This window comes from Zonotrichia albicollis, chromosome 2 (genome assembly GCF_047830755.1).
Source record: "Zonotrichia albicollis isolate bZonAlb1 chromosome 2, bZonAlb1.hap1, whole genome shotgun sequence".
Lineage (NCBI taxonomy): Eukaryota > Metazoa > Chordata > Aves > Passeriformes > Passerellidae > Zonotrichia > Zonotrichia albicollis.
This window is the reverse complement of record NC_133820.1, coordinates 103,364,366-103,387,268: the sequence shown is the minus strand read 5'-3', so window position 1 is coordinate 103,387,268 and position 22,903 is coordinate 103,364,366. Positions and strand designations below refer to the sequence as shown.

The following is a 22,903-nucleotide window of genomic DNA, read 5'->3' as shown; positions in this document are numbered from 1 at the left end:
CTCATCCATAAGAGACGAACTATGTGAAATTTAAACAGTCAGAGCATGTGGCCAGAGAGACTATGACTCCTGTTTTAGTAAAACCACTTCTTTCCAGAGTGTGTAGAAAATAGAAAGTGATCCTAGAGAGAGCATAATCTACACTTGAGGACATACAGAGTTTGCAAATCACTACACAATCAAAACAGAAAATAAAAAACATCACAGATGAACTTGAATGATGAAAAGTGTGAACTCATCCAAACAAAAAATATGTATATCCTAACTGTACACGTGTACAATGACAGGATCTATTCTAATATTGCCACATAGAAGAATTGAAGATTTTTATTGTGGGTAGTCCTGTGTTATCACATCCATCATCAGCAATTGTTAAAAAGGCAAGCAGTATCACCAGCTGCTTGGAGAGAACACAAATGTAAATCAATGGGCACCTACAATTTGAATTGTGTGTGCTCTCCAGAACACATGGAGAAGAACAACAGATGGCTTCTAACCACCCATAGCTCTCCCAGGGCTGTACTCTCCAGCTCAGAAAACAGAAGTTATCCATCCACAAACAGCTTACAAAATCATGAATGGTGTGAAGAACATTTCCTCACAAAATAAGAACTAAGGGGCACATAATGAAATTACCAGACAGAAGGTTTAAAAATAAACAAAAGGAAGTACTTTTTCTACACAATGAAATTGCAAAATTTATTGCCACACAGTGTTGTGAAGGCTGAAAGAATATGCGGATTAAAATCAGCACTACAGAAACTCATGGAGTAGAGGTTTGTAGGCAGCTATTACAGCTTAATGGTCCAGAAGCCTCCTTCAGCTCAGGAAATCCCAAATTGGTGATCAGGAAGGGTGCAACACTGGAGCAATCACAACACTTGAAGTATCACTCACCAGAGAGCATCAGTACTAGGCTAGACTAGAGGGGCATTTTACACAGTAGGGTACTTGTTCTGTTCTCTGGGGGAAAAGCAAAAACAAAACAAAAAAAGAATAAAACAAAATACACAGATGTTCTTGTGCAGTCATGATGACTTAAGAGTAAGATGCTTCTTTGTGTGCTTCTGGAATAAGAAAAGCAAAAGCAACCTTGAGAGAAACAAAATGTGGGAAAACAGGAAACAGATACCAACAGACTGTATCACAAGCCTTTCAGGTAATTTAAAAGCAGTTATTGTTTAAGAATATTGAAGAAATCAGTCAAAAGACTGAAGACTTAGGATTCTGAGGAAGGAAGGCTGTGTTTGGAGAGACAATCATTCTGGTTCTTGTTTCTTATAAAGCATTATGAGAGGAAACAATAAAATTCAACAATGCACAGGTCTGTTTGACTCATGTTAGAACACTCTCCTTAGCTACAGGATACTGTAATGCCAGGGCTGCTTTCGTTACAGCCATTTTCTTCAGTCATGGGAAAGTTGCTAAGTCAATTACTGCTCCTCTCTCCCAGCCTTGTACAAAACACTGGCTTTACTTGGCAAGCAAGGAAAGAGCTAGAACAAAATGTCAGCTTCTCAGAGACAATAAAATGGAATCTCAACTATGCCACAAGGCCATCACATTACTTAGAATGACAGTTCATATCTGGATTAGATGAAAAAGAAAAAAAAAGTGTAATAAAGGTATGATCTTGGGAAAGAGGGGCATAGTGGGGAAGGAGTGAACAAAGCCAGTAAAAATAAAATGCCCCTGCTCTAGTCATCTGCAGAATAAACTTAACTTACATGTACTGGAATAATGAAAAAGAGCCCTGACAATCAAAATTATTCAAGAATTACAAGTCAACCCATCAGACCTCAGAGAAAAAAAAATGTCTGGTGGCTGCCAGAATCTTGTCTACCCAACTGGTGATTTCTCACCATTAGCTGTCTGGAGCCCAGCTGGGGCAGAATGAGCCATCCCTCACAGCTTGCCTGGCTGGGCAGAGCTAAGGTTAGTGCTGGGTCATAGGAGAAAACTCTCAATGCAGCTGCCTCACTGTATTTTGCTTGTGGTTTATAAAATTAATAGGTTTCAAGAAACAAGGCAGTTCAGTTTTCAATATGGTTCATGACCAAACCTTCAGAAGAGTAAATAAGCTATGGAAAATTCCCAGTGGGTAAGAGAAAACCTCAAAAACCTAAACATATCATAAACATGACCTTGTGTCTACAGAAGCTGAGAGGGTGGCAGGAGCAGAAAGTCTTGAAAAAAAAAGAGATTTTTCAACAAAGACTGAGTAGCTCATATCTGACAGTACAGGCATTTCCTCTGGGTTGCCAACTCAGCACTGGCAACAGCCCTTACACAAACATACTCAAAATCAGCCTTAACACAGGTGAGCAACATCAGAATGATCCAAGCCCACAGGCATTCCATGCTCCTGCCCAGGAACTCCCAAAATTGCTTAGAAATTACAGGCTTTGTGATTAGTTCAAGATGCACATGTGTCATCAGCCTCCTTGTGTGTCAGAATGGACAGCCAAGGCAAAAACAGACCAAAAAAAGAAACCAGAAGGGACACTGCTGCTCTTAAAACTCATATGGGTATTTACTGTTTTTCCAGAATAAATCACTTCAGTCTACCAACTCAGGCACAGTTGTTTCCCCACTTTCAGCTTAGAGTGGGGACCAGCACACCATTCCCATTCTCCTTCTCAAATCAGACAGTTTTCTCACTGTGATTTCTCAAGAGAAAATAAATGCATCATTTTTTCAATACAATTGCTTTCTATTACTGCACCATATATTTTAATTGCTTGGTTTCTGAGATCAATATAGATACTTAGCAAGTCTGCTCATCTATCTTATCATTCCTCTATTTCCAGCCTTCACTTGTTCCACCTCTCTTTCATTTCTTTATCTTGAGACTTCATTCCACCTCATATGAACATTTTTTGGCCATACTCAGGTTCTCAGGTTCTGCTCTGCATCATTTTAAAGACAAGAGACTTCCTCCCTGCTTGCTCTAGTGATCTAATGATTACTTGAACACTCAGTACTTTGTGAGGTAAGCCTGACCAGACAAATACCAACTTAAAAGCAAACTTGTGGTAGATTTGTCAGAACTAACATCAAAACAATGCATCTTTGGCTTATGCTAAGTACTTGCTTGATAAAGTACATTTCCCAGAGCTGGGTATATGACTTAGCTTCTTCAGTCTCTCTAGCTCTCTCACTCTCTTTTTCTCCTTCCCAATTTTTCTTTTCTACTCACTAGAGTCATCTTGTAACATATGCACTATCCTGAGTACTTTGTCTTGTAGAGGTAACAGAACACCTCTAAATACTCTCTCCTTGTGACTGGACTTCTCATGGAGCATAAAATAAAGCTATTACTCTGTAACTTCATAATAGAACAGTCCAGTCTTTTTGTCTAACAGCAAAGAGGTGGTGTCCCTTCCTTGCAATATTCAGATCATTCCTGAATGCTCTTTTCTTTTGGTGCAGCTTTGCACCACAAGCTGAGCTCCCTTCTCATTCCCAGTGGTTTAGGAGGAACTTTGCTGTAAGGCTGCATGATGGACTTCCATGTGCACCTTGGCACACCTGGGTGGGCACATGGCAGCAGCTCTCAGACCAGAGAACTGACTGACACCTTCCACTGCAAGCAGAATTATTGCCAGGCCTCCTTCTTATTCCTGTTATTACAGCCTTAATAAACCAGTTATACTCACATGTTTCAGAGGGGTTTGTCTGAATGTAATTCAGACAAAGTACATTCACCATTAATAAGCAGAAAGGTGCCATGTCTAGCTCAGAAATTCCCTGAATCATAGATATTCAGAGGCCAGGAGAGTGTGTCACTGTATGACTGCTCTCATCATTCTTCATGTCCTCATGAGTTACTCAAAGTCAGCATCCTGGGCTGAGTCTGACCAAATGCTCCATCTGTTTGTGCACCTTCAGACAAGTCCTGCACTTCCACAAAGTAATCTACTGGATGTCCACTGAGGATTTAACATACACACACAACCCTTTTTTGTCAAGAGGTTGATGAAGTGGCCAGTTTCTTCTGGAGTAAGACAAAATTTCTTACTGTTTTCTCAATCCTGGTTTTTAATTCCACTCTGCCTTTATCATCAAAACTACTAGAATTATTACGTCCCAACCCTCTCAAAATTTCTTACCAATTCACACTATGACTTTAACTTGTCCATGTCCCCAGGGAGTGAGGAGGCTAAGAATATGGAATACACATACTGAATCAAGTCCTTGTCCTCTGGATGATCATCTGAGGCCAAAGGATCATGCCCACTCCCAGTAAGTGAACTCCAGTAAAAGATTATTTCAAAAGTCTCTATTCCTTGACTTTTGGAAGTGATCTATTTGTACCAAAACAAGATTTCCTACTATTCTTCTCACCTGAATGTTGTTTTGTACTGGGAACAGACCAGTTTCCTCTGACAGCAGTTCTCACATCCTGGGAATTGCCTACAATGATGTGCCCTGGTTCACCTTCAAGTTATGTCCCACACAGACAGAAAATGTTCCAGCACTGGGTAGTGTCTGGTGACCACTGACCATGCCACCATGGTAGAACGAACCAGGGAAAGGAAAGGATGGAACAATGTCCAAGAAGATAAAGCCATGCTGAACAAAATACATCAGTACTTGCTTTACCATAATGATTTTAAGACATTTTCCCATTACATTATTTCATCTCTCCAGGAAAATTGAAACCAGAGTTTCTATCCAGTCCTCATCCACACTGCTGGTCTCCAGTCTAGCCTCCCACCACTCTCACTGCCCCTCCAGGAAAATTTGAGGAACTCCAGCAGTACGCTATCTTGTCTGGATAATACCCTCCCTCCTTTTGAGTTTATTTTGGTGAACAAACAAGTTCTGTCTTATAAAGCAAAAATAAACACGTGCCATCTCCTTAACATTTGAGAGGATTAACAGTTAACTGGAGCTATTTTCGCCTTCATGTGGCAGCTCATTCTGCCACAAAGATCTGTGGCACTAAATGAAACCCTGCCTCATTCAGACAAATGGCACTTCACCTGGACCAGCAATTTACTCAATGTGTATTCCCTTAGAATAAAGACTCTTACAGTATTTGAGGCACTGACTCTGAAACATTTATATACAAAATATATTTATACACTCAAAACCACTCCCATTTTGTTCAACCTTAAGGACATCAGAGGAATAGTCTGTGCAGGCAACTGTTTTGGTTTTTTTCCTTTGAGAATACTCTCCAAAGCCTCAATGACAAAAGCTCAATGGAAACCTTGAAACTGAGATTACAGCTGCAACCCCATGTAAGCACTACTTTTTCTTCCTCATTTCCAGTTAAGTTGAAAATCACCATAGTCCAACAAATTTAAACATGTTCTTAAACCTGTGTTACCCTGAACAGATTCCTTCCCAAGCTGACCTACAACTATTTTTGCAGCTCCATGCAGCATGCAGATTAGCTTTTGGTCTTAAGCACAAAATTTCTGTCACACACACACAACTCTTGTTAACACAAGGCTGGCTATGGTGATTTCCTTCTGAAAGAGCAAAGGAAAAGGAATTAACTGCTAGTGTCTTAGATCAAGCAAAAATTTCTTTCCCAGGTATTTTACTGAAGATATTTTATAGAAAAACAGGGACAAATACTCATACAAAGCCAACAAATAACATATTTTATATGTTTATATTTTAAATAACAAGTGAAAGCTAACGAGCACAGCCCCTACTTCCCCATTCTACCAAACCCTATTAGAGATATTAGAGTAAAACTACATCCAATGCAAAAACCCCTACTTCATTAAATAGAAGGAATAAATACTGTCAACACATACGCATCCCTAAAACCAGTATTACTTCAAATAAACTGCAAACTTCTCATGTCATTAAACATCTACATTTCTTAGAAGTTTAAAAATAGACTTTTTTTCCACTATTAATATGGGAACTGTCCTCCATACTACAACTCAAACCATCTCAATTGCCTTCCAATACCCACTCTAGAAAGACCTTTAAAAGCACACAGAGTACCATCTGTACTCTGTACTAAAGAGAGCAGACTAAAACATGGGTGACAGCCAACCTGCTCCCACAAGGAGTTAATCCATTAGTAGTTAAAGCCAGTTTATGAGCCAATTACAGGAGCTTCCTAAAAGCCTCTTCAGAAAACTCTTCAGTTATGTCAATACTAAAAAATGGCTAAATTATCCTCTACAACGTGCCCTGAGGCTTTAAGCAGAGATACAGGCTCACTGAAATTTTGCTCTACACTGATTTAGTGACTATTCCTGGCACTGACATCATCATTTCCTTCTGCCTTGGTCTCAGACTGGCAACCCCAGCTATTAACAGGGAACAAGAACTTAACAACAGGAGAGAAAAGAGAAAGGCTAAGCAGGCAGAAGTTATTTCTAGTACATGCTGATATTCAGAGAAGACAAAAGATGCAAGTATCAGTTAAAGCAAAGCAAGTAGTATATAAAAATTGTAATGGAATATGCTTAATGATGGTACTATATTGATTCTTGCAGGGGCAAGTGAAGAAATTTGAATTTCATGTAGTATGGCAGGAAGCCAAGGAACGGGTCAACATATCGAGGCAGTTGCAGAAGCGCTCGTGTTAATGCAGCATGGTGAGAAATGCAAAAGGAGTGAAGCACAAAACAGCAACAATTACAATTCACAGCAAATGATTAGAGCCCAGTCAGCAGCTTTAGCTGAGCTGCCTGTGGCAATCCTAAATGGAGGCAATGAGATCCTGTCTGTACAGGCTGATAAGAAAAGAAAGAAAACCAAAAGGCACCATGGGAGTGAGAGGCAGAAAGGCTGTAATGGCTAAATAATGAAGCCAGACCATGGCACAAAAATCTCCCATGTCATTTTTATTTGCTTGGAAAGGCATACTTGTCTCAGTGCTCTGTATGAGAAATACAGGTGTTATGGGAAGAAAACTGCAGTGATTTCTGACTTGAGACCTGTCCAAGGTTAACCTGCTCCCAGGAAGGAGCTGTGGGCACACAGCACAATCTCTCCTTTCAGACAGCACTTGCATGTCACTGTGTACATACATGAGCATGTAAGCAAACCAAACAAGCTGCAGGAACATGTCCTGACTTCTCCCCTCCACCAGCCAGCAGAGGCCAGAAGCATCTGCAACTAGTAGATGTTTGATACTCATATGACAAGAAGGAAGACAAAATGAAGAAGCTATGCTAGTAAGGAATACCTTACAATCAGGAAGCTATTATAATCAGGAATAACTGACACTCATCCCTAAGACAGTGTGATACATGGCAGAGTAAAAGTTAAAGAAATCACCCAAAAGCTTCTGAGTCTACTGGAAGGAATCTGATTATGAAGTAAAAGGTAAGGAAAAGGCTAAAAGCAGAAGCTTTAAAGAATTCATGACAGAGAGAAGGAAATAGGCACCCTGGTGGGGAGTGGGTAGGTGTGGGTTGCAAGAGTGGGGGTATTAAACTCTGAGAAACAAAAGAGAGAAACAGAAGCAGCCCATCCTAGAGCTTTGCTACCTAGCTGGTGAGCAAGAGTTTCCTCCCAAGTGCTGAGTATGGTCATGTCAAACAGATATCCCAGGCTGGCCATAGACAGTAGTATTTTAAATAAAAATTTAGACATGCTGGGGAGTGACCTGAACTGCCAAATACCTGGAACAACTGGGAGAACATGAAGCACAGCAGATTGGAAAACAGCATCTAAATCACATGCCATGACACATTTGAACCACAGGGCCCAACAACACACAACTCTTGGGCCAAGAGAATGCATCAGCTGAGAAGCACCTTTTGCGTGATGGGGGAGGCACAGGAAGGGAACACAAGGGAATGAGATGGTTTAATGAAAGCTGTAGCACCAACAGAATGTAAACCCAGCCAGCTTCTTCTCATCCCTACCCAGTCCAAGTATACTGATTTCTCTACTAAATAAATTCTTGAATACTCTTCCATATAGGTTTTCACACCATGTGTTTAATTAGATGTACTAACAAAGTTTAATTAGGTGTAGTAAGAAATACACCTTTCTAAGTGAAAGCAACACAAAAATAGCTTGTAATTTATAAAGAAAAGAAGTAATTACCTGTGGAACTAGAAAGCAATCAAAGGTGCCTCCAAACACTTCACAGAGGCTACAGTCCCCTGCAATAAGAATGCCTTGGCACACCTGAGGTAAGCAGAACCTTTAATGCTTTAAAAAATTCAACTTGAAACAACTCAGAAAAACTCTTGATTACGTTTACGTAAATCATCAGACAACCTGGGATCTTGATTAACAATAGTTATTATTAAAGGGTAGTGATCTTTGCTACATTTTGCAATACTTTCAAAATGGAATTCAAATTAAGTTGATTCATTAGCCCTGCCGAGACCCAATGGCAGTTATGTTGCCAACTAAGTTCTAAAGTAATGCTGATACACTGAATCTGCTGTGATAAGAGAATTGGGCTAAAGTTATACAAATTGTGTCACAGTGAACATAAAAATGCTCTCCAACTACAATTCACAAAATAATATTAATAACTTGATTCTGTCAGGATTTACATATCTAAAAAGATGTCAATGTATCTCATTGTAATTATGGACAATGCAGTAATCAAACACAGGAGGCAAAAACCAAAAAGCACACAGTATTTAATATGGAAATTAAGGCATTATATCCTCAGAACCTGCCCTTTATTTTAAAGAACGAAAGCTAACTCAAACCAGAAACATTCAATTTAAACCAGATACACCAAGTCTGTGGAGAGTCTTCTTTAGTAAATCAAATTGATCAGGCTTGTTAACCTTCATTTACCTGAAATGAAAAGTGCAGATAGATATATTCATAGAATAGTTTGGGTTGGGGAGTCCTTAATGATCATGAAGTTCCAACTCCTGTGCAATGGGCAAGGATGCCCTTCACTAAAGCAAGCTGCTCAAAGCCCCATCAAAGAAGCACAAGCATCATAAGGATCAAAATGTCCATTTCGCAATACACTTTCCTATGAAATTCAGTGAAAAACTCTTACCAATGTCCCTGACTTGGCAAAAGAAGAGATCAAACAGGATTCATAAACCATTTATTTCAAAAACAGCTGTCACAGGATGGTGACTTGCCTAATTTGAATAATTCCTCTGGTCCTACAAGGAGATGTGCAATAGTGTTCTGTGCCTGAAGGATCAAACTATGAATGTAATACAGAAATTCCATGAAGGACATTTTGTGGCCATTCTGTAGCAACACCAAAGCAAGTAGGTCCTGCAGACAAGATCTTCCACTAGCAGTGAAACCTCCTTAATCATCCTCTGCGATGCTACAACTGTGAAGCACCAGGCTCTTAAGACTCTCCACAAGTTTTAAGACGTTAGGAAAAGACCTATGGAGCAAAACCCAGAAGGTGTCTGGAGAGGAAACCACAGACTTCCAATGGAAGACAAAATCCCTTTGACCTGTTTGACAGGAAAAGGCACCAGCTGTGATTACCTGCACAACAAAAGCACATCTGAATGGTAAACCTGGTAGCCCCTACCAGGAACAAAGCATTACACAAATTGTAAACAATTTCCCCTGGCACACTGTCCCATTTGACTTTCTACTCTGAAAGGTTGGTCATGTCATAGGTTTAGTTAAAACCTATGACATCCCATCCAATGAAGAATGTGCTTCACCAAGTGGTGAAAAAAAGCCTCAGCACAAAGCCTCTAGAGATGAAAAGCAATGTAAAGTGCTCTTTATTGAAGTTTTTTGTGGCTTGTCACTTCATCTTAGAGAAAAACAAGATGCAAATTAGGGCAAAGTCAGATAGGCATGTTGATACAACCAGCTGTAATTAGAAGCCCACAGCAGCTTTTTCATTCCAATTATTGCAGAAAGAATTTATACTGATGTTCGTTTATCCTCATAGTTTGGGATGAAAAGGGATCTCTGGGATCACATTCTGGTCTCTTTTGAGACAGTGATGAAAGCTCACACCTACTAAATTTGTGCAACAAGTTCATGATTACTTCATCTTGAGAGCACATTTCTGAAGAGCAATCAAGGCTTAACTCAAAGGAATCGCAACTATTAAAATATCCCCAAAATTTTCCACATGAAATTGTTTGCTCATTAATGATCACGACAAAAAACAAACAAACAAACAAACTCCCCACCCCCAATGGTTTTACTACGTGTTTCCCACTAGTCTCTTGAGCTTCCAAACATTGGTTATCACTCACAGTAGGAATAAGTAACCATACATTCAGAAGGACTCTTCTAAATAAGGTGCATACTGAGATTTCACAGGATCAGCTAGGTTGAAAAAGACCTCGGAGATCATCAAGTCCAACCTACCACCTAACACCACCCTGCCAATTAGACCATTGCACTCAGTGCCAAATCCAGTCTTTTCTTAAACGCCTCCAGGGATGGTGACTCCACCACCTCCCTGGGAAACCTTTTCCAATGCCCAATCATCCTTTCTGTGAAGAATTTCTTCCTAATATCCAGCTTAATCCTCCCCTGGCACAGCTTAAGACTATGTCCTCTTGTCCTGTCACTTGTTGTCTGGGAGGAAAAGCCAATCCCCACCTGGCCACAGCCTCCTTTCAGGTGTTTGTAGGGAGTGAGAAGGTCCCCTCTGAGCCTCCTCCTCCCAGGCTGAACACCCCCAGCTCCCTCAGCCGCTCCTCACAGGATGTGCTCTCCAGAGCCTTCATCAGCTTCACTGCCCTCCTCTGGGCACACTCCAGCACCTCAAGGTCCTTCCTAAGCTGAGGAGCCCAGAACTGGACACAGCACTCAAGGTGTGGCTTATATCATTGAATTCAGCCCATGGATCCAGCCTGTCCAGGTCTCTCTGCAGAGCCCTCCTACCCTCCAGATCAACACTCCTCCCCAGCTTGGTGTCATCAAAGTTTTTCTTGCATAAATCCAGCAGTCACTCACTCTAAGACATATTTACCAGTTCCTCTATTTTTCCTGTAGCTGTTCCATGAACACTTCTGAGTTTAACAGCATGCTTTTTAGCCCAGTCTCCTAAAGAGAGAAGCTTAAGAGAAAATGCTTTCTGTCTGTATTTGTCAATCAATCTCCTGCTGACGATTTTTTTTTAATCAGTTGGCGTTTTCCACAGAATTTGAATAAGTGGTAGAGATTTTGAAAGATACTCCAGTTCTACTAATTTTATTAAACTCAATGGCTGTGCAGAGAAGAAAGCACCCCAGGATGTCCCTAGGGAGGAAAGGGCTGCACACAGCAGTTCTCAGCAGCTTCTGACTGAAAAGCACATAAATAGTGAGTCTGCTGTCACACTGTGCCACCTTTTACAAACATGATGTTTGGGCTGGTGGGGCATAAAACTGGACAAATCAGCAGAGACTGTCAAATAACTAAAAGGGTAAAACCATACACAGCAAGTACATCTGCAGCTGGATACAGCCCAGCTGAATTGCTGCCTCTGTTTGAAGCTTGTATGAAATTATTACAAAATCATCAGCTTGGAAGCAAGTCAACAGTAAAATAAGTTCAAATTAATTGCAGACATTACTGCCTCCAAAAGCATAGCATCCTTGACAATTTCTGTGCTCACTGCAATTTCTTTCAGAGAATTTCCCTTTTTTCTTAGGATTTATAAGAACAAAACTATTAGATAAATTAGCAACCTACCTTGTATGGCAGAAAGGAATGGGACAGTGAAAATGACAGGTTTCAAAGTGGTATTATCATTGTGTACTGAAAGATTTTTAATCTGACTCACAAGTGCTTTTTACGTTACAAATATATAATTGGCAAAATAGTTGAGTTTTTCCACAACTGACTTTTACTGAAATTCCAAAAAATGGCATCCAAGTCAAAGGTTTACACCAAGACAGACAAGTTGGGGAGGGGGGGACATACAGTTGACACCAGGTGATTTTAGCACTGTGGATTCTGGAAAGTACTCAGTCATAGCACATAACTAGTTGCATTCTCAGTACAATAATGCGCCCAGAAGCACAAACATGATTCCAGATGGCGTAGGGTAAGAGATACTTTCTCATTATTGCCACATCCACTGTACGACTTTTTGCAATAACATCCTCTCAACAAGTCCTTCTGTGAACAATGAAGTTAATGACAAGTATTTCCTAGGTATTGTGTACCATGTCTCTACTTTCCTTCTATCTGAAAAAAAACAGAGAAGCACAACAAAAAAGAAATCGTCCAACCTCAACACTTGGGGCCCTGCAACTTCCTCTCTACCCTTCAGCTTCCCCTATTTCTATCCTACCTTGATGTCTGTCCCTAGCTCCATTCTGCTACTTAAATATCATGTTGGCAAGTGCTGCTCTTGGAGCAACAGATAAAAAATTTGCAGAGACAACTGTAATATTTGTGCCTCATCACATTGTTCCTTTAGAAACTCCTCCACTGGTTTTGGATGGTGCCTGCCACAGAAGCTGTAGAAATCCCAAGAGTCATTCAGAATGAAACAGGGTGCAAGCTCACCCCTGTATTATGTGAAACACCTTGTACTCCAGAGGGAAGAACCTTTTGATATAGGTCACATTGCAACACAGCTAGCTGGTTTTTCCTGGGGCCCTATCTCAAATGTAATTCAACTCTTCCAGCTGATCATCATTAAAGGACATCAGTGAAGTAAAAACTGCAGACATTTGGGGCACTGACAGCCTACTGAAGGTGATAACAATTCACAGTTCTCAAAATCCACACACCTTTTACAAACATTGGCACTATAGGAATGTTCTCTAATGCCCCTGAAGCACCCTAACACTGACCTCCAGCACATTTAGAAATAAAATAATTTACCATTAGGATTTATGCTTGAATAATTTGCCTCCATTTATAATCCCAGTCTGTGCATACTCTGTGTAAAACAGGAAGTACTGTCACATTATCGACACAGCAGCATTTGCTGCTAAAACAGAATGGCTTAAGACTTACATTTGAGTCTTTAATTACAAACCAAGTTTTATACCTATTCCAGAATCATGTGATGACTATCCAATCTCAAAATGGTGAGCACTTTAAAGTATGTTCTGCTGGAGAAGAGTCTAATTGAAGTTGCTGTTGATTGGGATTACAGATAAAATAATACTTGTATGTGATTTGCATAAAGAATTTCATTATTAGAGGAGAAGCACTGAAGAAACACTGAATACAAAAACAAAGAAGCATGAAGCAAACTTCATTTAGTGGAAAACACAGCAGCAGCAGAAGACAGTATTTCTATATATCAGAGGTTTAATGGAGAACAGTTGAAACTTGATTTAGGCTACAAAATAGAGAACAGAGGTTATGGTGGGGATGGAGAAGCACAGCAGAGACAGTATAAACTCAGTGTTATGAGAGCTGGGAAGAAAAAAGAAAAAAATGATGCATTATGTTACAGCCTTATAAAGATACATCTCTCTTCTTCCTTCTCCTCTGTACTCCCAAAACCCACAGCATTGCAGCACTTCATGATAAAAGTACCAGACACTATGTGATTTAACCTCTCAGCATTTTCTCCCCATCAGTTTGTTACGAAACCCACACCAGATTAAAAGCATGATCAAGATGCAATCCTGCAGGAAAAGATGCAGCTTGATGCAGGGCTTGCTCTCCAGAGAAAGGAGATTGTAACACATTTAATGGATGCATGAGTTTATTCAAAATGATGCCATGAAACTACTTCATGCCTTCATTAGCATTCCTTCCCAGGAGCAAACAGAGGTTGAAATTTTTCAAAATACTGTGAGTTCACCTGATTAATGCATACATTAAACCAGCCTTCTTGTAGTTAGCAATACCATTTTCCCCTATTATATGCAGGTCATATTTTAGGCAGGAAAATAAGCTTCATTTGACCCTGAGGTGAGTTCAAAGCTGGCTGCATGTCTCTGCAGTGGAATGGAAATTTTTCTAAAGCAACATAAATGTATATTCTCTAAACTGGAAGCAGCAAACCCAAGAGGGCTGGGTGGCTCATGGACCCATTCTGAATGTAGGCACAGTACCAAGCAACATGACAGGAAAAGCAGTCACTGCCAGTTTTGGTCTCCTCTGACCTCCAACAGGAGCTGCAGCCCTGCACCACATCAACACAATCATCAAGAGCCTGAGACTGAGCCTCTGCCTCACAAAGCAACAAAACATTGCCTCCATGAAGAAACAACCCCAGGTTCCTGCTGGCACTTGGGTGGAACACCAACTCCAATCTGGAAAAGGAAAATAGTTTTTGCAATCACAGGAGGAAACAGCAGACCTGCACCAGACAAAACCATGTTTTCCTCTTATGCTTTAGATTAGGATCCAGACTGCTGATCCAAAAGCAGGAATGGCTATTATCTCAGCCTTCCAACCAGACCTGATATATGTAACTTTGCCCTTCATGAGTTGTGGCCAACAAAACAAAAAGGCTGAGCTCTGAAATTTTCAAAACGAAGCCATCATTTACCTTAACCTTAGAAACATTATATTGCATAAGAGACTTTTAAACAGTTACATAAAGTCAATCTGCTTTAGGGCAGTGATTGTCAACCAGTGAGCAGCAATGTTCATGGACAAGGAAGTTCAGATCTATAATGTGAGCCATCAGAGAGGAAGGTCAGATGCTGCTCACTGCATGCTCTGTGCTCTACTCCCATGGCAGGGAAGGCAAGGGAAGCACCACCAAGTCCCAGGACTCCCACGCCTAGGCAGAGACTTTCTGCTTTAACCACACCTGACAAATGAAACCTTCTTCCTTACCTCCCTCTTCCTCTTCAGAAGGCTTTTAAAGCTCCCAGATCAGTCACTGTTCTTTTAACAATCCCTGAAGTGTTGATCTTGGGGATGTCATACCTACTTATTGTCTCCTCTCCTGCCTGCTCCTGTAAACTGCCCATTCAGCTTTGTTCCACATGGTCGGAATACATCTTGTGGAGCCCTCAAGAGAGCTGCACAGCATTTAATTCATAAATTAATGCAGAGCAGCCACATCTTCCATACCAGAGCTACAAAAGCTTTACTTTCCAAATAAAATTTCAGCATTGATAATGTATTTGTAGACTTACGAATTACTTACTGGATAAGTGTGTTACTACATGTGAAAGACAGCAGTAGCCTCTGAAGCACACATGTTGTTATTTAGCTATATAGATTTACTGGGTGGGAGAAAAAAGAAGCAGAGGGGAGGAGGGGTGAGCTCTCCAAAGCAGATGTTTCCAAGCTTTTTTAAAACTAAGAGACAAGACATAAGACAACACTTGAAGGAGCAGCTGGGGACAGCGAATAAATACAGACATTTAAATGTGACTAATTACATACACATGCTGGAATTCTCAGAGGATGATCAGGGAGCCAGGCTCCCAGCTCACTCTGACTTTCAACAGGAGTTCAGTGGCCTGTTCCTTCAGGCATGCTGCAAGATGTCATCTTGCTAAATACAGAACACTGCCTCTAAATGTTGCCTCTAGTAGCTTAACCACAGCAAAGCCTGCAGATTGCTACAAAGCTATCTACAGGAGCCCTCCTCTTTATTAAATAAATACAAACGCATGTATCTGCTGTTCCTTGCCTGTGTGGCTCTGACAGATGAGACAAAGTTGTCTGGACAGCCCAGAGGCCTTAAAGCCTCTGGGGAACCACCCTCCTGTGCTAAACACAAATACATTGCCCAAAACCTGCTCTAGCAATGGTGGGGAAAGGTTTACAAAAAGTCTAGGGATCCTTTCCAAGTACTTTGGTTGTAAAGAAGGAAAGGTTTCTGTACATGGGAAGTGGTGGCTCATGAAAAAAAAGTTCAGGGAAAAGTACATATCATTGATTTTCAGATGTATTCATGCAAAATGGCTAGACATACACTATTCATGACTTAGCTCAAACACCTCCACCCAGCATGACTGCAGAAAGAGAATGTCTCCTTGGTCATTTTCCTTCTTCTGCATTACAGAAAAAGAAAAGTGCAGTTCCATGATACATAGGATTAAGGCCTGTTTCAGCTTAAAAAATACAACAGGGCTCAAGCAGCTGCCAAAAGCTGTGTGTCAGCACAAAGGGGTGTGTATGGACACAAACAGCCAGAAGCATGGGAAAGTCTTGACCACTTCCTTCCACGGCCTATCTTAAAAATCTTCATAAAATTACAGATAGATTTCTGGCAGGTGACAAACAGGAGAGAGCCTTCACCTCACAGCCAGTGAGGCCAGACATTGCTAGTCACAACAAGCAGTGGCTGACTGTGCGGAGGGCCAGGAAGGCTGTGACTGTAAAATTGAGGAGGAACACAGTGCAAGATCTTTTGTGAGTAAAACACAAAAAGGAGAGAAGCCAGACCTACTAAGACTTTCTTTTTCCCAGCACTCAAGGTGACTCACTACATGGCACAACAGTGCTCAGTACAAGTGCAGCTAGAGAAAGGTACCAAACCACCAAGTCCATACTTCTTGTTGTTTTTTATCCGACATACTTGGGCAAGGGTCTGTGGTCAGCAGGCTGCACATCTCATCTCCCTCTATGGTGTGAATACACACATCAAGAGCCTGCATCCCAAGTCCTGTAACTGGGATGCAGGAGACTGATGGGGGTCAGTCACAAGGACCACCAGGTTTTGTACCAGGTCCCACAGGGGATGCCCACAAGTAGCAAAGCTTTCCCAGAAGGAGCATCCCAAGTGAGAGCTGTGGTTCTTACAGAGTATGACAGAAGAAGTTGCTGGGGGACACAAGCAGTGTGAGTGTGGTGCCTACATCTGTACTGTCAATGCAACTTAAATCCACTAATGCTTCTCCTTTTAATCTCTTGTGCAGGAATTCAGCCCAGGAGATTGTGCTGTAGCAGCTGGCTGAGACCACGGCCTGTGATGAAGCACAACAGCTTAGTGGTTTAAGACTAAATGAAAGTACTGAATGCTTCTTAAGGAGAAGCTATTAGGTAACCGGTTTTGAACTGAATTTTTTGCTTCCTCTGCAGGGGCTAAGGAAGCACACTTGCCTTTTGCATTTTTTAATAATCTACTACTTAATGTTCAAGAGCTCAGCACTTAAATATTTTAATTTGCCCTTCCATTCAGATGAATTTTTCCATCCATTCATCCAGCTGACTGTTCACAGCATGCTCCACAGGACTGAGGGCTGGCTCAGCCCCAGCTGCTTTCCAGGCTTTCTGGAATGCAGAGGTGGCAGCAATGTGAACAGGCTCAGAGGGCACACTGAAAAAGACCTATGGGTAAGCTCATATCTTTTTTACCTTCTGGAGAGATAAAAAAGTTTCCTAATTGGACCAAGTCTTCATTTAGCCAACATGCGTGGTCTTTGAAAACAAGCACTACTCTGGGACTTAAGAAAAGCAAGTGCCTCTAAGGTATTTTTAAACAGCTGCCCACTGGATGCAGCTTTTGTTCTCCCTGCAAAACCTGAACTGTTCAACCAGTTACATGTATGAGGGAATTTGCAGGGCAGCGTTCATCTCTGCAGCTGAATGCTTCATTTAAAACAAAGTCAAGGAAGTTCACAAGACAAGCATTAGATTCATCAGAACAAGTCAGTTTTTAAGATGAAGTGATTCTAGATTCTTGCTCATATTTTTACAGCCTTATTTGCTCACTGTAACATCCACAAGATATTCCTAAGAAAATCAGTGATTTTCACAACACTCAATTGGAACCTGCACTTCCCCAGAACACCTAGTCTCTGCTCTGCACTCCTGACCTACCTCTAACAAAGGCTCTGCCTCTCCTGCCCTTGCTGCTCTCCTCACTGGCAAATTCCAGCTACAAAGACATTTAGCTAAGCATTGCTTAATTACCACACTTTTCTTACAGGCTGAAGCACTAGAACCAAGATGCCTGTGAACAAACCTGCAAGAGACTTTAGATCATGTGGAAAAATGTTAAGAACTGCAGTTCAGACCTTCCTGAAGCAAGCAGTGTGGCATGAAGAAAATGCTGGACTACATTCTGAAGTGCTTTTTTTTATCCCATGATGTAAACACTCCCCTTCATCTTTCCCTTCTTCTTTCTCACAGCTAAGACAGACAGCCATGAAATCCTGCATCAATCCTGTGGAACGACATAATCTAGAAACATTCTTCTTTCCCAATTCTCTTATTTGAACTGCTAAGCACTAGTTTCACCACTCAAATAACAAATAAATGTGGAAACTAGACAAAGCAGTGTGTCCAGGTCAGATATCAAAGAGAAGGTGGCAAAGGGAAAGGACAGTTTCAGCAGACAAAAGCTTGCTTGAACTCTGATTTTCAAATTTTGTTTCTAAGACACCTGAACTCATTATGATTCAGTGGCTAAAACCCCGTGATTTTTCTACACATTGCAGCTAATACACTGAACAATACCTAGCAAATCACAGTTACAGAATGCTTCACAAACCAACTGAAGTTTTTTTTTATCTGCATTGTAGAAAGTTAATGAAATAGTCTTCAAATAGAGAACATATAAGCAAAAATCTGAATAAGTATTTAAAACCTGTCTAGCCAAATTAAAAAGCTAGGAAATCACACTGTTAATGTAGTCATTGCCTTACTGCTATTCATGAAGCAAGAAGCTGCATGTATTGCATATCAAGAAGGAGCTTTTCAGACACCTATTTCCAGCATTTCAGGAAGTTCACTGAAAAATCCATTGGAACTATAATTTTACAGGGCCCCACTTAACCGAAGACAAAACCTTTAAAAGACAGCTGGCTGTGATATGGCATACTCTCTCAAAATAAAACAAACACAGGCAAACACTTCTGAAGGTCCTTCAGCACACCTCCTAACTATTCAAAACAGATGGGAGCAGAAGGGCATTTCAGTTAATCTATGTTTGCAGAGTCACGGACATCACAGGATTCCAACCCACAATTAGGGTTCAAAGGAGAAGGACAGAAGGCTCTGTGGCTGTATCACATCTAAGGAGTGCATTTTACACTTTCAGAAAGGCCAAAGCAAAAAAAACCAAAACCTCAATGTGGTAATCAGGACAATTTTGCTCCTTTCCCTGTCTAAACACACAATCCTCCAGGCATGCTTCAAGGAAAGTCCAAGCTCAGTGATAAACCCACTGTCCTGTATGTTCCACACATATTCACCCTCTCTAACACAGAAATTGCCTTTTCCCACCTTCTACTTCCCCTTGTCCCACAAAGCCTTAGGACCAATAGCAATACGAGCAACATTTAAAAGATGCCAGCCTAGGACTTGGTAGATACAGGTTTGAGCTCTGATTTCTCAGAATGTGTGTGACCATCATCACCTGGTAATATTCAAATTGTGCAATGGAGAATGACACAATGAGAGTCCTCAGGCAGCAGCTAGAGGAAGGCTGGGCCCTCCAGGTGGTGCACAGCTATACTGACATGGCAATTTTTGTTCTCAAAGAGGTTCAGTTGTGTTCCAGCAGCACTGTGCCCTGGTTAACAAATTCACTGGAGCTCAGAGCCTTCACAGCAGCAAACTATCCCCTGCCTCATGAAAGCAGATTGCAGAGAGGAAGAGGTCAAATGTACCTGCTGCAGAGTTCTGGTAGGACCTGCACGGCCAGAGGGTACATGCACAGGCAGGCAGGACCACGTACCCCAGCCCATCCTCATATCAAGAGTGGGCCTGCAGTGATGGAGGTCACCATATGGGTCACCTGCGTTTGTTAACAGGTCCCAGATGTAAAGACTACCAGGAAAAAGCCTTAGCAAAGGCAGCAACAAAATGATACTAAATACTGGTCTGAAAATTGGGCTGGTCAGAACTTTCCTAGTTTCAATTATTTTTTCTTTATTTTTAAATAAATAAATAAATATTTTTTATTTAAACTTTCAATTTATCATATTGACATGACTGACACAGAAGTGTGTGATGCCAGCAGTGTGATTTTGACAGCTCTTCTGCCAGAGAACACAAAGTATTCCTCACAGAGGCAAACCAGCTCTGCCATTGCTTCTGAGGTAACGTGAAAGGCTTTGGTGTGGCCTGAGAGCAGTGGTCTTGCAGACTCCTGCTCAGAGGACAGAGAAATCTTTACTGCCATTTGAGTCCTGTGGCATCACTGCTCCAACTTGAATGAGACCAGACGGCTGATTCTCAGGCTGCCTTAGTAAGTGATAGCAAACTTTTGTTTTAAGTCAGCTCTGTAGCACTCTCACCACACAAGCTGTGCTACAAATTTACTTAGCTGGTAAGGTCCTTAATGCAAATTAGAAGGACATTAATATTACCCTTTGATGTCTTTTTAGTATTTATGCTGTGACTAAATTGGGTAAGGAATTGATTAACATTTAAGGCTATTAGGAAGAAAATTACATAGAGGGAGGGAAAGGGAAAATGAAAAAACTCACATGCTATAAACTCATAAGGATATTTCTGATTAGGAACATTCAATGTTCAACTAAATGTGTTGATTCCTCCAACTATTTTTAAATGAAGCACTGCAGACTGTTTGCAATCAGTCTGTTTCTCATAACTTCACAGCTACATTTCAAGTCCTACCGAGTTGCGAGCTTGTGGCAGACAACACCAGTGTCTGTTATGACTTCACTCAGTCTCAGCTCCAGGTGGACCTTCCCCTGAAACACACCAAAAACACCACAGGAAATGTTAGTTTTATCCATAGGCACTCACACCATTCCAACTTCAACCAAAGCAAGCTAGTTTGTGCAAGTAATTCCAGGAGAAGCCTAAAGATTAAATAAGAGCTGTATAGCTGAGGTCCTTCTACTGCCAGAAAATCCAAACTAGTAGTCATTCAACTAAATTTGGGTGCATAATTCCCACCATTATATTATAAGCTGAACTGATTGAAGGATATTGAGTGTCTATGGTCTGACACAGAAATGTTATGCTGAAGTTGTAATTAGCATTTTAAATATTAAGCAAGTATCTGCAACACTATTGTTAAAAATGATATCACAGAAGTATCTTATAAATTAACCTCTACATGTTTTAAACATTATAAAAATAAAATGTATTAAGCAATATAAACTCTAAGACAGGTATCAATAAAAGTATATCAAACAACCATTAAAAAGACACATTAAAATGTTCAATCATGTTGCTAGCATTCACAGTATCTACTGTTACACAGTGTCCAAGTCCTTCCTTACCATCACAAAGTACCAAGGTACACAAGTGTTTTTATAGAAATAGTTTTGCTAGTCTTAAATAAATGTTTCCTTCTCAGGAAAGAATGCTTCAATGCACTCAGATGAGCCTGAGAGCAAACTGGCCATTTGCTCAACCTCACACAGACTGAATAAAATGAAAGCTCCTCATTTCAGAAATTAGGTTGAAAAAAAGATATTTAAAAATCAGCAGTATTTCATGCATTTTCCTAGCTACATTAAGCATAAAATGATTGTGATGCCTCTCATGGGCTAAAAAGCCTTTTTTTCTTGTAGCTTTTGTCTTTCTCTTGTGAAAGCTTTGAAAATGGTCAGCTGCTCCAAGAGTGACTCCAAGCTTCCTACAGCAAAACTGAGGTCATGGGATCACTGGGACCAGCAGCCTACAAGTATTCCCAAAACACCTTCTAGTGTTTTACTCCCAGTTAAAAATTCAAATACCTTGAAATAAGGCTACAGTAACATGTTTTCAGGCTTATTTTACAGAAAAGGTTACTCTTACATAAACAGAATGCTTTTTCCCAAATCAATTATACCATTATGCAAAACATAAGGATTCAGCTGAATAAATTCACTCCTGAGAAATGGCATTAGCTGAGTTTACAAAATACCAGATAATTCATTTTGCAAAGGGAAGATGGAAAACTGCAATAAATCAGTATCATAAGATCAAAAGTTAATCTAATCAACAAAAAGGTCAACCTATAATGGATTACATGTACCACAGAAACAGAGAATTGCCATGATCTTTGACTGACAGTTTGTAAGAAAGAAATCTATATTTTTAGTATTAACAGAACTACTGTAATAATAACAGGAATCTTTTATTGTAGTAGGTCTGCAGAGTTTACAAGCAGGAAAGATTAGACAATGCAACAGAACAAAAGAAAAAGTTCATTTTACTGAAAACTGAAAAAGTGACTTCATCCTGCTCAGAGAGAATTCCTCCTCTGGGGCCAGGGATTGAGTCTAGGCTCAGTCCTGCATTAGGAGGCTATAATGCTTTCTTTTTTCTGAGAAAAAATCCGGAGGTTTGGCAATTCTGAAGCAGCATGTATTGATTATTCAAAACATTTCCATTAACAAATATATTTCAGGGTTGTTCCTAGAAGCAGCTATGCTTATTAGCACAACGTTCTGTAGAAGGGTAGGACCCCTTTGCAAGGAACAAGCTGAAGGAGTGCCAATTCAACTGCTGAACATTTCCTTTTCCATCAGCTCCTGCTGAAATGGAGGGTGGGTTCACAGGTCACACCTCCTTCCTAACCACATCTAACACCACATAATGGGGTCAGCCAGCTTCCAGTTATTGATTAGAGAAGCCATTGGATGACTGAATTTCTTGTAGGGAAGCAGACAGTACTCAAAAGGAAAAAAGTAACAAAAAAAAGTTTGAAAGGCCTTACTGAGAACACAATTTACACTATGATTGTTAAATATAACCTTTACTACACACTCTGTAATCGGAAAACAAAACTGACTGCAAGTTGGCAAAAAAAAAAGAAAAATACTCAAAGTCCTGGTTTTCTAGATACAGGGAAAGCCTGTCTCCAGCCTGGAATGAAGCAGTGAGCCACTGTGGATTGAAACACCAGAAAACAGTTATAAAGCAAATAAAGTACACAAACCCTACCTAACTGTATCATGTTTCCAGCAGTTGCAAATTTGTGGTTTAATTTAACCGCAGTACTTTGAAGGAAAAAAATGCACGACCACAGATTATCCTAAAGTTACTCTTATGACAAAGTTCTGCCATCCTGGCATGAAGCAGTTTCAGCATCCTGAACAAGGCCTCAGAGGCAGTGCTTGCAAGGTCACCAGGACACCACTGGGAGCCGTGTCAGAGTGCAGCTAAGTGCACACATTTTGCCCTGGAATCTGACACACCCCACATGGAGCAGTGACTGTGGATT

At 40.6% G+C, this 22,903-nt stretch overlaps 1 protein-coding gene across 2 annotated transcripts in view; it reads right to left on the bottom strand.

Annotated features, from left to right (window-relative positions):
• RASA3 (RAS p21 protein activator 3) overlaps positions 1-22,903 on the bottom strand; it is a 131,743-nt gene that overhangs the window by 36,264 nt on the left and 72,576 nt on the right. For both annotated transcript variants that reach the window (XM_074535908.1, XM_005487990.4), the window contains exon 5: positions 20,359-20,435. In XM_074535908.1, the coding sequence (XP_074392009.1) occupies positions 20,359-20,435 (77 nt within the window). The remainder of the gene's footprint in view (positions 1-20,358; positions 20,436-22,903) is intronic.